This window comes from Camelina sativa, chromosome 17, assembly GCF_030686135.1.
Source record: "Camelina sativa cultivar CO46 ecotype springtype chromosome 17, ASM3068613v1".
Lineage (NCBI taxonomy): Eukaryota > Viridiplantae > Streptophyta > Magnoliopsida > Brassicales > Brassicaceae > Camelina > Camelina sativa.
The window spans coordinates 17,624,244-17,635,914 of record NC_141896.1 but is presented as its reverse complement, the minus strand read 5'-3'; the positions used below and the strand labels follow the sequence as shown (position 1 = coordinate 17,635,914).

The 11,671-nt window shown below is 42.7% G+C and overlaps 1 protein-coding gene and 1 non-coding gene across 2 annotated transcripts; one reads left to right on the top strand and one right to left on the bottom strand.

Moving 5' to 3' along the window:
- Positions 1–2,001: 2,001 nt before the first annotated feature.
- On the bottom strand, positions 2,002–2,108 carry LOC147923940 (small nucleolar RNA R71). Its single transcript, XR_015587876.1, has one exon. It is a non-coding gene; the product is annotated as a small nucleolar RNA R71 (small nucleolar RNA).
- Positions 2,109–2,586: 478 nt separating this feature from the next.
- On the top strand, positions 2,587–11,240 carry LOC147923939 (uncharacterized). Its single transcript, XM_087496577.1, has 5 exons — positions 2,587–2,908; positions 3,203–3,676; positions 4,825–5,147; positions 5,367–6,325; positions 11,228–11,240. The coding sequence occupies exons 1-5, from the start codon at positions 2,587–2,589 to the stop codon at positions 11,238–11,240; spliced, it is 2,091 nt and encodes a 696-aa protein (XP_087352703.1).
- Positions 11,241–11,671: the final 431 nt, after the last annotated feature.

Here is an 11,671-nt window from a genome sequence, read left to right as displayed (position 1 = left end):
AGAGTGGGGTTAGGTTGTGTGCTTATGCAGCTAATAACACTCTAATTTACTTTTATTTAGCATCCTTTTTTGTCAATATTTTGCATTGTTCATACCTTTAACTTAGCATTTTAAGGTCATTTACTGTAAGAATCAAGTTTTAGAGAATTTAGGGTGTTGCATTTCTGCATTTGCATATATTGGATGAAAACAGGTGCTAAAGAGCCAAAAATTGGGAAAAACAAGGACAATTCGAGCATGTACCCGAAGGAGCCATCGAGCTACAAGAACAAGTCTGAACCCAACACGATCGAAGAGGATCCAAGAGCGCGAGGAGCAACCCGAAGATCCACCCGAGGAATTACCCGACTTCACCCTCGTGTACCCCATCGAGTAGACCATCGGGCAGGTCTGGGAAGCTAGGTCAAATGGGTTTCCATATATAAACCCCTTCTTTCCCTAGCTCGCAAACGAGCACGCCGCAGACCCTCAAACCAGAGAACGAGTGCTTCTGTGAGAGAACTGAGCGACTTAACATTTTCTTCTTGTTTTTTTACTTTTATTTTGTAGTTTTCTTAGATCTTTATCATATACTTTTTCTTCTCTACTCTATCTTTTAATATAATGTCATTTTCGTTTATTATGATTGCCTTTTCATTTGTTTCTATGTATACTTAACTCTGAATTGCAAAATCAGATAAGTCTAAGTTTACTGAAAAAAATGAATTGTTCTTAATGCCTGCTTGTTCATATTGTTAGTGCGACAGTGTGGTAGTATGTTCAAGGTTGATTGTTGCTAGTGCAAAAGTGTGGTGACAAGGTTTTAGAGGTTCATTGTCTAGGAAATAATTGCTTGAGGCATGTAAGGCATCCGTACTGGTCTAGAACACTTAGGATTCGATTACCCCCATCCTTAGGAACTTTCGTATTTTATTTCTTGCATTTTCTTTACTTACTCGACCACTTACCCGATCAGGTACACGATAACCTGCATCGAGTAATACCTCGAGCTGTTCATAATTTACTTGCATACTCGATCACCCCACTCGATCCTGTACTCGATTGCTTGCATCGAGTGCTTAGGTCGTGTGGTTTACTTGTTTATATTCTTTTACTTTGTTTATTTTAGGACTGTTAGAACCCAAACCTTAATTGCTTGGCTTGACTTGTATTTTGCTGATCATATCCTTCCTGCTAGCAATACACAACCATTTGGATTGATAACCCTTTGTACTACAACTGCATTGGGAATTGATACCCTGGGGGAAAACCTGTCTATCAATTTGGCGTCGTTGCCATTTGGTTGTTTTAATTTTGCTACGTTTAGGATTTCAGGACTTGCTAGATCAAGTTCATTTGTTTATATTTGTTTCGGATATTGACTTGTTTGCTTTCGCTTTTGTTTGTTTTGAATCTCAGGTACAACCCGAGCACCCACGCGACCGGTCACCCGATCACCTGGATCGAGTTGATCCTCGTGTACACACTCGGATACTTACCTGCATGCAAACACGATCCAGAGGTAGCCAGAACCTGAGTCCTTTCTTCGACAACATCGTCAGACCTCGGCTACTCAGACAACAGCAAGTTCAACTGGAACCATCAATCATTGAGGAGACGATCAATAATCAGAACGGTCCACGAGCTCCTCAAGCAAGGACCAACATAGGAGCAGGAGATGCTCCGACTACTTACACTCAGAGGAATGGCATTGTGCCACCAGCTGTGCAGAACAACAATTTTGAAATCAAGAGTAGTCTTATCCAGATGATACAGAGCAACAAGTTTCATGGACTGCCAATGGAGGACCCATTGGATCATCTGGATGAATTTGATAGGCTCTGTAGCCTCACTAAGATAAATGGAGTCAGTGAAGATGGATTCGAGCTCAGGCTTTTCCCATTCTCTTTGGGAGATAAAGCACGCATCTAGGAGAAATCGCTCCCTAAGGAGTCCATCACCACTTGGGAAGCGTGCAAGAAGGCATTCCTCGCCAAATTCTTCTCCAACTCCATAACCGCAAGGCTGCGAAATGAGATTTCTGGCTTTGTACAGAAGAACAATGAAACGTTCAACGAAGCTTGGGAACGTTTCAAGGGGTACACTACTCGATGTTCACATCACGACTTCAGTAATGCTTCATTGCTGAGCACACTATACAGAAGAGTAGTCTCCAAGATACGGATGTTGCTGGATACCGCAAGTAATGGTAACTTCTTCAACAAGGATGTTGATGAAGGTTGGGACCTAGTTGAGAACTTGGCTCAATCTGATGGCAACTACAATGAGGAATATGATCGCTCTATGTGATCTACAGGAGAGGAAGATGCCAAGTATAAGAGGGACATGAAAGCCCTCAACGACAAGCTCGATCAGCTCCTCAACCAGCAGAAGCATGTTCATGCTATATCTGAGGAAGAGCAGTTTCAACAACAAGATGGGGAGACTATGCAGCTAGAGGATGTTAACTACATCAACAACCAAGGAGGTTACAACAGAGGGTACAACAACTTCAAGCTGAATCCGAATCTGTCTTCTCGGACGAATGTTGCGAATCCTCAGGATCAAACCTATCCATCTGCAGTTCAAGGGAACCAGACCCAACAGATGCCTTTTGTCCAGTATAACCAAGGCTATGCACCTAAGCAGCAATACACAGGGACCTACAACCAACCACCTGGATTCCAACATCAGCAAGGTCCACCAAACCAATCACAAGAAGCTGAGTTACGAGGTCTTATTCAGCAAATGATTCAGCAACAGGCTACAGCTTCTATGGACATTGCAAAACGGTTCGCGGAGATGAGCAACAAGATCGACTCAGGATACAATGACCTCAATGCGAAGTACGAATCACTCAACACAAAGGTTCGATACCTGGAAGGCCACCATAACAACCAACCTGCACCAAAGATCAATCAACTCCCAGGTAAAGCTGTTCAAAACCCCAAGGATTATGCGACTGCTCAGGCCATTTTCCTAGATGATGATTATGAGGATTACCTCACTGGGGACAGTGATGATCAAGATGGGGAGTATGTGGAGAACTCAATGAAAAATGAGGCCAAATACTATATATCCGAGTATGAACCCGAGCCTTCACCCGAAGAGACTGATCGAGTTGATGATCGAGCACTGGTTCGAGAATCACAAACTGAAGAACAACCCGAAGTGGAACCCGATGACCTACACGATGGTGTTGATTGGATGAGGCATCGAGTAGATGTTGAGAAGGGAGATCAGCCTCAACCACCTGCACTGGTAGGAGGGGAGTTGGAGGAAAGGTTCAATGCTGCACTTGACATCCAGTTGGAGGCGCTTGTAGAGCGTATGGCTAAGCGCAAAGCTCCACCACCTAAGCTTTTGCCCCCACACGAGCTTCAGCAGGAAGCTGCTAAGGAAGCAGCTAGATTGGAGGATGAGGTTAAGGAAGCTGTCAAGGAAATCAGATTTGAGATTCTGAGAAGTGGAGTTTGCTTGGATCCTGAGGTGAGAATTGAGGAAAAACTTAAAGATCCTGGCTCTTTCACCTTGCCGTGTTCGATAAGACTTCGGATCTTCAAGAGCTGTTTGTGTAATCTTGGAGCTTCGGTCAGTATTATGCCGCTTTCAGTTGCTAACAAGCTGGGATTCACTGATTTCAAACCAAGTAAGCTGTATTTGGTTCTAGCCGATAGAACAGTGAGGCATCCGATTGGTATTCTGGAGAATCTGCCTCTAAGGACATCTCCAATGGTCCTCTATTTTTGCCTCTATTATAGAGTTTCTTTATTATAGAGGTGGGTTTTACTCTCAAGTACCTCTATTCTCACCTCTAAAATAGAGATTGCTATTTTTTCCTCTATTTATAGAGGAACCCTATTTTTTTTTTACAAAGGTTCCTCAATAAATAAAGGAAAAATAGCAATCTCTATTTTATAGAGGAGCATTGGAGTAAAACTTACCTCTATTATAGAGTTCCCCTATTATAGAGGAAAAAATAGAGAAAACCATTGGAGATGGTCTAAGGATTGGGAGACTGGAAGTGCCTACCGACTTCATGATCCTGGATATGGACAAGGAACCAGATGATCCACTGATTCTAGGAAGACCATTCTTGGCAACAGTTGGTGCTGCGATCAAGGTGAAACAAGGCAAGATCAGGATAGAGCATGGTGATCATCTCAAGATGGAATTTGATGTGAAGAAGGGGGTTAAGAGGCCAACCATTGATGGTCAAGCTTTTTCCACCAAGACCAAACAAAGGAAAGTGCAACATCTTGAAGAGGTCAAAACCACATTTGCCTTGGAACCTGGACAAAATCTGGAAGACCTTTTGAACCAGCCTACTGTTGTGGAGAGGATTCCAGAACCTCATCCACATGGATCCCATGCTTAAGGAGCATGAAGAGTCAAGTTTAGTGACTTTAAACAAGCTCACTTGGGAGGAAGTCCGAAAGGTATCTTTTAATTTTAGTTTATTTGCTTTGTTTGCTTTTATTTAACTTTTTTCTTTTTGCAAATTTAAAAAAAAAAATGGAAAATTGGAAAGTGGGAATTGGTAAACCCGAGCGTCAACCCGACACCGTACTCGACGCGCCTGATCGTGTTCCTGCTTGGATAGCGAGTGGAGTCCGAATTCCGCAAGGAAGCCCACTCTTGGTGAAGCCCACCAACCGAAATCCTAGCCTATTTAAGGGAGTCGAACCCTTCTCCCTCTTCATCACCAATAAGTCTCCCTTATTCTCTTAAGCTTTTCAATTTCCATAAGTTTCTATTCTTCTCTCTCGATTCCAAGCTCATTCGATTTTTTTTGGAGACTAACCCTATTAACCTTGAGAATTAGCCTTTCTTTTTCTTCTCAAGGAATCGACATGGAGCCAACCGCTAGAACCTACCAAAGGAAGGGAGGAAGATCCACCTCCGCCGCTGCTACAACTGGAGGAGACGCCGCCGAAGTTCAAGAATCACAAGGGAGAGGAAACGTTCCACATTCCCAACCGTTGGGTGGACGTTTAGCCTCCCCTACCCGATGCATAACTCGATCCACCACCCGACCTGATGCTCGTGTAACCGATCGAGTAGGCCACCGAGTTCGCTCACCGAGTCCAATGGCGAGTGCTGTCCGCCGTTCTCCTCAACGTAGGGACATGTCTACGTCCGAAAAGACACTTACCGACCCTATGGAGGTCGATTCTGATGCTGGAGGAGAAGAACAAGGTGAGGTCCAAACCTCTCGATCAAGGAGTAGAGCCGCAATTGCAAGGGGGAAGAGACCGGCTTCGGAGAAGGCTGAGAAGGTGGTTGAGAGAGCAGTTGAGGAAGAAGATCAACACGCCGAGGAGGAGGAAAGAGAAAGAGAAGAGGAGCAGAGAGAGAGAACCCGCCAAGCCTTGCGGAGGCTGAAGCAAAAGGAAGTAGACACTCCGGCGAGACTATTCAAGGTCTTCCGGAAGATGAGCTTTGTTGGTACCCGATACCCTCACCGTGAGACAATGAAGAAATTGGGAATCGCTAGAGATGTAGAATTTCTGTTCGATATGTGCCACCTGGGCCAGATGATGCGATCCCACCTAGAAGCATATGAGGAGGAGACGGTCCACTTCCTTTCAACCTTGAAGCTGCACTATTTCGAGGACCACCCGACCCTACTACCCGATGGGGGGATTGGGTTCATCACCTTCTCCGTGAGGAACAAAGACTACCGACTCAGTTTCAAGGAGATGGAGAAGCTGTATGGCTTCAAAGCTTGTAGTGGGGAAGGTATGGAGGTCAGCAAGGAAGAGATGAGATCCCTATGGCTGACAATAGGAGACAAGCACCCCTACAAGTCCACAAGCTCCAAATCCGCTCAAATAAGGAGCTCTGTTTTGAGGTATTTTCACAAGTCCCTCGCATGCACTCTTTTTGCTAGAAAAGAGACTGGGAATGTGAACGACCATGAGCTTCAGTTGTTAGATATTGCACTGTGTGGAGTTTTGGATAGTGCTAGGGATGGAACACCACTAGTAGGAGACATAGCTGATACTAGTATGTTGTTCGTGCTACTCGATCAATTCCTGTACTTGAAATCGTGGGCGGTGAAAAGGAGAGAAGGAGGCGGAGAGATCTCTATTGGGGGACTTGTCACACCAATCTTAGTGGCATGCGATGTGCCCTTGAAGGGAGTTGTTCACGAACCAAGGTGGCTGGATGCGGACTACCTTGTGCTGGCGAGATTTTTGGCCTATGAGAGGCCTAATGACATGACATTGTTCAAATTTGTCCATCCAACCGCCGGAGCTGCTCAAATGGTTTTACCCAATGTCATATGCACCAAGGTTTGGCTAGGAAACAATATTGACTTCACACCACCGTTGGAAGAGCTGTACAACCCGGAGGAGGAGTCCGAAGCTGAGAAGAGAGAGGAGACCGGGCAGAGACAAGGAGATAGCTCGGAGGAGTTTGATTTTGAGGAGTATGCATGCTCTCAAAAGCAACCAGTTGGAGTGAGGGAAGCTCACAAGAGAATTGGCTGGCTGAAGAAAATGAACAAGTTCCTGGTGAATAAGGTGAAGAATCTTGCCGGTTCGGTGAAGATAATGGGAGGTCAGATAAGGAGTTGCAAGACAAGGCTAGCTGTGCCTGAGCTCCTACCTCGGCACAAGCACCTACTTGGATGGGGAGAAGCGGACCGCTAGGAGGAACTCGAGGACTGCCACCTCCAGAATCTCAAAGAGCATCATCATACGAGCCCCAAGCTGAGGAGGACATCACCCGACCAAAAGCATCAAGGAAAAGCCACTCTGACGCCTTCCCGATGCCCAACCCGATGGGATACACGATGCACTATCCGATGCACCCATCGAGCACCCAATCGGGTGATTATGCTGGAATTCTCCCTCCACCGTACCAGATGCCATTCACGATGCCATACACGATGCACCCTGCAAGTGGATACACGGGTGATCATTCTGGACCTCTTCCGCTATTTCCATCTTACTACCCGATGCCCTACACGATGAGATACGCGATCCCACCCTCGATCAACACCTCGGATGCTGGTCCGAGTAGGTCGTCCGTGCACATTACTGAGCTCTCTGACGAGCAAACACCGGCACCTGCTGAAGCCGGAGACGACCCTGGCTACACGTTGGCAAGTATGGAGGCTGTTGCAACCTCCTTCTTCACCAACCCATGAGGTACCTACTTCATCCAACACTTGTATATACCATTGCATTTAGTTTAATTCAACTTGTGTGATTCTTGGATTCTTTTCCAACTTTTATTTACACAGGGACTGTGTAATTTAAGTTTGGGGAAGGGTCCTAGAATGTATTTAACATTGTGTTTTATTTTCTTATTTTTATTATTTCAAATTTTTGCATGTTAGTTTTATTCATTTGAGTCTGTATTTATGTGCATTAAAAACCCAAAAAAAATTTGAAAAATTTTCAAAAAAAAAAAAAAAAGAAGAAAGTGTTCATGTAGTTGCATTTACATATTAGGATTGAGTCTAGTTTGTTTCATATAGGATTGTTGCATATGCATCTTAGGGGACAATGATTTAAACCACCTTGTTTAAAAATCAAACCTTAGGATTGAAGCTATAGCCCTTAGTCACAGTTTATTGTTGCTAGATCAATCTTTAGAAAAAAATGAAAAATCTTTGGTTAGACCCTTTGTGTCGATTGAATGCTTCCTCCACTTGCTTGAACATTAGAACATCTCTATATTATTGGATTTAATTTGAACTTTAATTGTCTTGCTTATGGAACTTGAATACTTGCTCATGGTAACTCTAAACTCGGGTTAGCACTCCACTTTTTGCCAATCTTTTCTGTTAACCCGATTCACTTGTCCTACCCATGAACCCAAACCTTTCTTTCAAACCTTGTTGTGAATTGTTGAGTGAGGCCCCTTTCATTGTGCTATAGGTTGTGAAACCTTGAGAGTATTGGGAACGACAAAGAACTGCCTCTTGATTTAGCTAAATTAGATTTGAACTAGCTAATAGATTCGGTTTTGAAATATAGGTGGTTAGAATGTTTATTTGGGGTTGGGTTGTGGAATAATAAAAAAAATAAAAAAAATAAAAGAAGAAAGTCCCTAAGGTTAGAATTAATTAGCTCTAAGTCTCTAAGTAAAAAAAAAAAAAAAAAAAAAAAGAGAAAAAAATTCTTGCTATAGTCTCCTAGAAAGAAAGAAAAGAATATATGTATATTAGGAGTCTAGCAAAGATTAAAAGAAAATAGAAAAAAAAAAGAGATTAAGAGCTAGAAGTTTAAAGTCTAAAAGTCTAAACTTTAGGGAGTAAAAAAAGAAAAAAGAGTTAAAATCAAGGGTGTGGGTAGTTAAATTCTAGGAGGTTTAAATAAAAAAAAATATGATGAATGTATGAGAAAAGGGTAGATCTTCAAGAGTTAAGCTTTGTATGCCCAAATTGTTCTCAGTCTTAGATAGTTTTCACGACTGTCTAGCATTCCACTTTTTGAGAGAAAACCACCTAAAGAATTTGCTTGAAACCACCTTATCGAAAAGTCTTACCATTGAAACCGATTGAGCCTGATTCACCTTCCATTTGCAAGAATTCACCAAATATCTAATTGAATGTGAAAGAGATGTTCCTTATCTTTAGTTTGAGGTTGAGCTAGATCGATGAATGGTAATAGGCATATAAAAATATTTGTAAGTATGTTGATTGATCTTAGCACCATTAAACTATCTTTAAGAACTATAGCTTGCATCCTTCGGTTAGCATCTTAAGGTTATGAGTCCCCACTTTCAAACCGTACCTTCTTACTTCCTTGCTAGAGGACTAGCAAGATTTAAGTTTGGGGGTCTGATAACATTCTAATTTACATGTTTTTAGCATCCTTTTTTGTCTATATTTTGCATTGTTCATACCTCTAACTTAGCATTTTTAGGTCATTTACTGTAAGAATCAAGTTTTAGAGCATTTAAGGTGTTGCATTTCTGCATTTGCATATATTGGATGAAAACAAGTGCTAAAGAGCCAAAAATGGGGGAAAACAAGGACAATTCGAGCATGTACCCGAAGGATCCATCGAGCTACAAGAACAAGTCCGAACCCCAACACGATCGAAGAGGATCCAAGAGCGCGAGGAGCAACCCAAAGATCCACCCGAGGAGTTACCCGACTTCACCCTCGTGTACCCCATCGAGTAGACCATCGGGCAGGTCTGGGAAGCTAGGTCAAATGGGTTTCCATATATAAACCCCCTCTTTCCCTAGCTCGCAAACGAGCACGCCGCAGACCCTTAAACTAGAGAGCGAGAGCTTCTGTAAGAGAACTGAGCGACTCAACATTTTCTTCTTGTTTTTGTACTTTTATTTTGTAGTTTTCTTAGATCTTTATCATATAATTTTTCTACTCTACTCTATCTTTTAATATAATGTCATTTTCGTTTATTATGATTGCCTTTTCATTCCTTTCTATGTCCGAGTAGTGTAGCAAAGTTTCTAGGGATGGGATAGATGATTAGGTGTTCTTGATCGGTTAGGATGCTTTAGTTGATTGTTATGATTGATAGATTTCCTTCTAGGTTGATGTTCTTAATGCGGTCAACAGACCGAAAGGTTGAGATTAAATCTAGGGCGTTTACAATGCTACATGCCGAAAGGAGTAGATAAAATGCTTAATTAGGTCAATGCTAGAGGTATACTTAACTCTGACTGGCAAAATTAGATAAGTCTAAGTTTACTGACAAAAATGAATTGTTCTTAATGCCTGCTTGTTCATATTGCTAGTGCGACAGTGTGGTAGTATGTTCAAGGTTGATTGTTGCTAGTGCAAAAGTGTGGTGACAAGGTTTTAGAGGTTCATTGTCTATGAAATAATTGCTTGAGGCATGTAAGGCATCCGTACTGGTCTAGAACACTTAGGATTGGATTACCCCCATCCTTAGGAACTTTTGTATTTCATTTCTTGCATTTTCTTTACTTACTCGACCACTTACCCGATCAGGTAGACGATAACCTGCATCGAGTAATACCTCGAGCTGTTCATAATTTACTTGCATACTCGATCACCCCACTCGATCCTGTACTTGATTGCTTGCATCGAGTGCTTAGGTCGTGTGGTTTACTTGTTTATATTCTTTTACTTTGTTTATTTTAGGACTGTTAGAACCCAAACCTTAATTGCTTGGCTTGACTTGTATTGTGCTGATCATATCCTTCCTGCTAGCAATACACAACCATTTGGATTGATAACCCTTTGTACTACAACTGCATAGGGAATTGATACCCTGGGTGAAAACCTGTCTATCAGCAGCAGGGGAAGGTTATAGCCTATGCTTCGCTCCAGTGCGGAAGCATGAAGCTAATTATCCTACTCATGATTTGGAGATGGCAGCAGTGATTTTTGCTCTGAAGATTTGGAGATCTTATCTGTATGGCGGGAAGGTGCATGTATTTACAGATCACAAGAGTCTGAAGTACATTTTCACTCAGCCTGAGCTGAATTTTAGGCAGAAGCGTTGGATGGAGTTAGTAGCGGATTATGATCTGGACATAGCTTACCATCCTGGTAAAGCTAACCTAGTCGCAGATGCCTTGAGTCGGAAGCGGGCGCCTTCAGCTCAGGAGCAGGATATGGAGGCGTTGGTAGGTGAGATTAATGCATTGAGTTTGTGTGCTATCTCATAGGAACCTTTGGGTTTGGAGGCAGCTGATCGAGCGGATTTGTTGAGCAGAGTGCGGTTAGCTCAGGAGAGCGATGAGGGGCTGGTGAATGCCTCTAAGGCTGCGGGTTCGGAGTATCAGTTTTTTGCTAATGGTACTATCCTTGTGCATGGTCAGGTTTGTGTGCCCAAGGGTGAGGATTTGAGGCAGGAGATACTGAGAGAGGCTCATTCGAGCAAGTTCTCTATTCATCCAAGGGCGACCAAGATGTATCGTGACCTCAAGCGGTATTATCAATATAGATTAAACTACGAGACATTTGAAAACGCAAGAGTTATGTGGTTTAAAACAAAAGTATCGCGCAAGGATTCAAACAACTCTCTTTATTAGAAAATAAGTTCTTACAAGGTTTCTTCTTAGATCACAACCTAGATCTAAGAATCTTACAAACCTCCTTATAGCCTTTTTTGAATCTTCAAACTATTCTTTAAACTTAAGATTCAAACGCTAGGATCTCTAAATTTATGAAGTGTTGAACTTCTCTCAAGACCCAACACCTTTATTTATACTAATAGGACCTAACCATACCATACAACAGGCTAATTCCCAATTCTAAATTGTTAATTTCTTTTTTTCTTTATAGATTAGGAAATTAACAATCTTTGTAAAACTTATTTGCCAGCTAGCTAGTTGAAGGCGGACATAGCTGACTGGGTGGCGAACTGTGACACTTGCCAGCTAGTGAAGGCGGAGCATCAGGTTCCTGGTGGATTATTACAGAGTTTGCCCATTCCAGAGTGGAAGTGGGATTTGATCATGATGGACTTCGTGGTGGGATTGCCTGTGTCGAGGACGTTTGATGCGACATGGGTCATTGTGGACCGTTTGACTAAGTCTGCGCATTTTCTGGCCATCAAAAAAACTGATGGAGCAGCGGTTTTGGCCAAGAAGTACGTGAGGGAGGTAGTCAGATTGCATGGTGTGCCTGCTAGTATTGTGTCTGATAGAGATTTCAAGTTCACCTTGGTGTTCTGGAGGGCGTTTCAGGCAGAGATGGGCACAAAGGTGCATATGAGTACAGCCTATG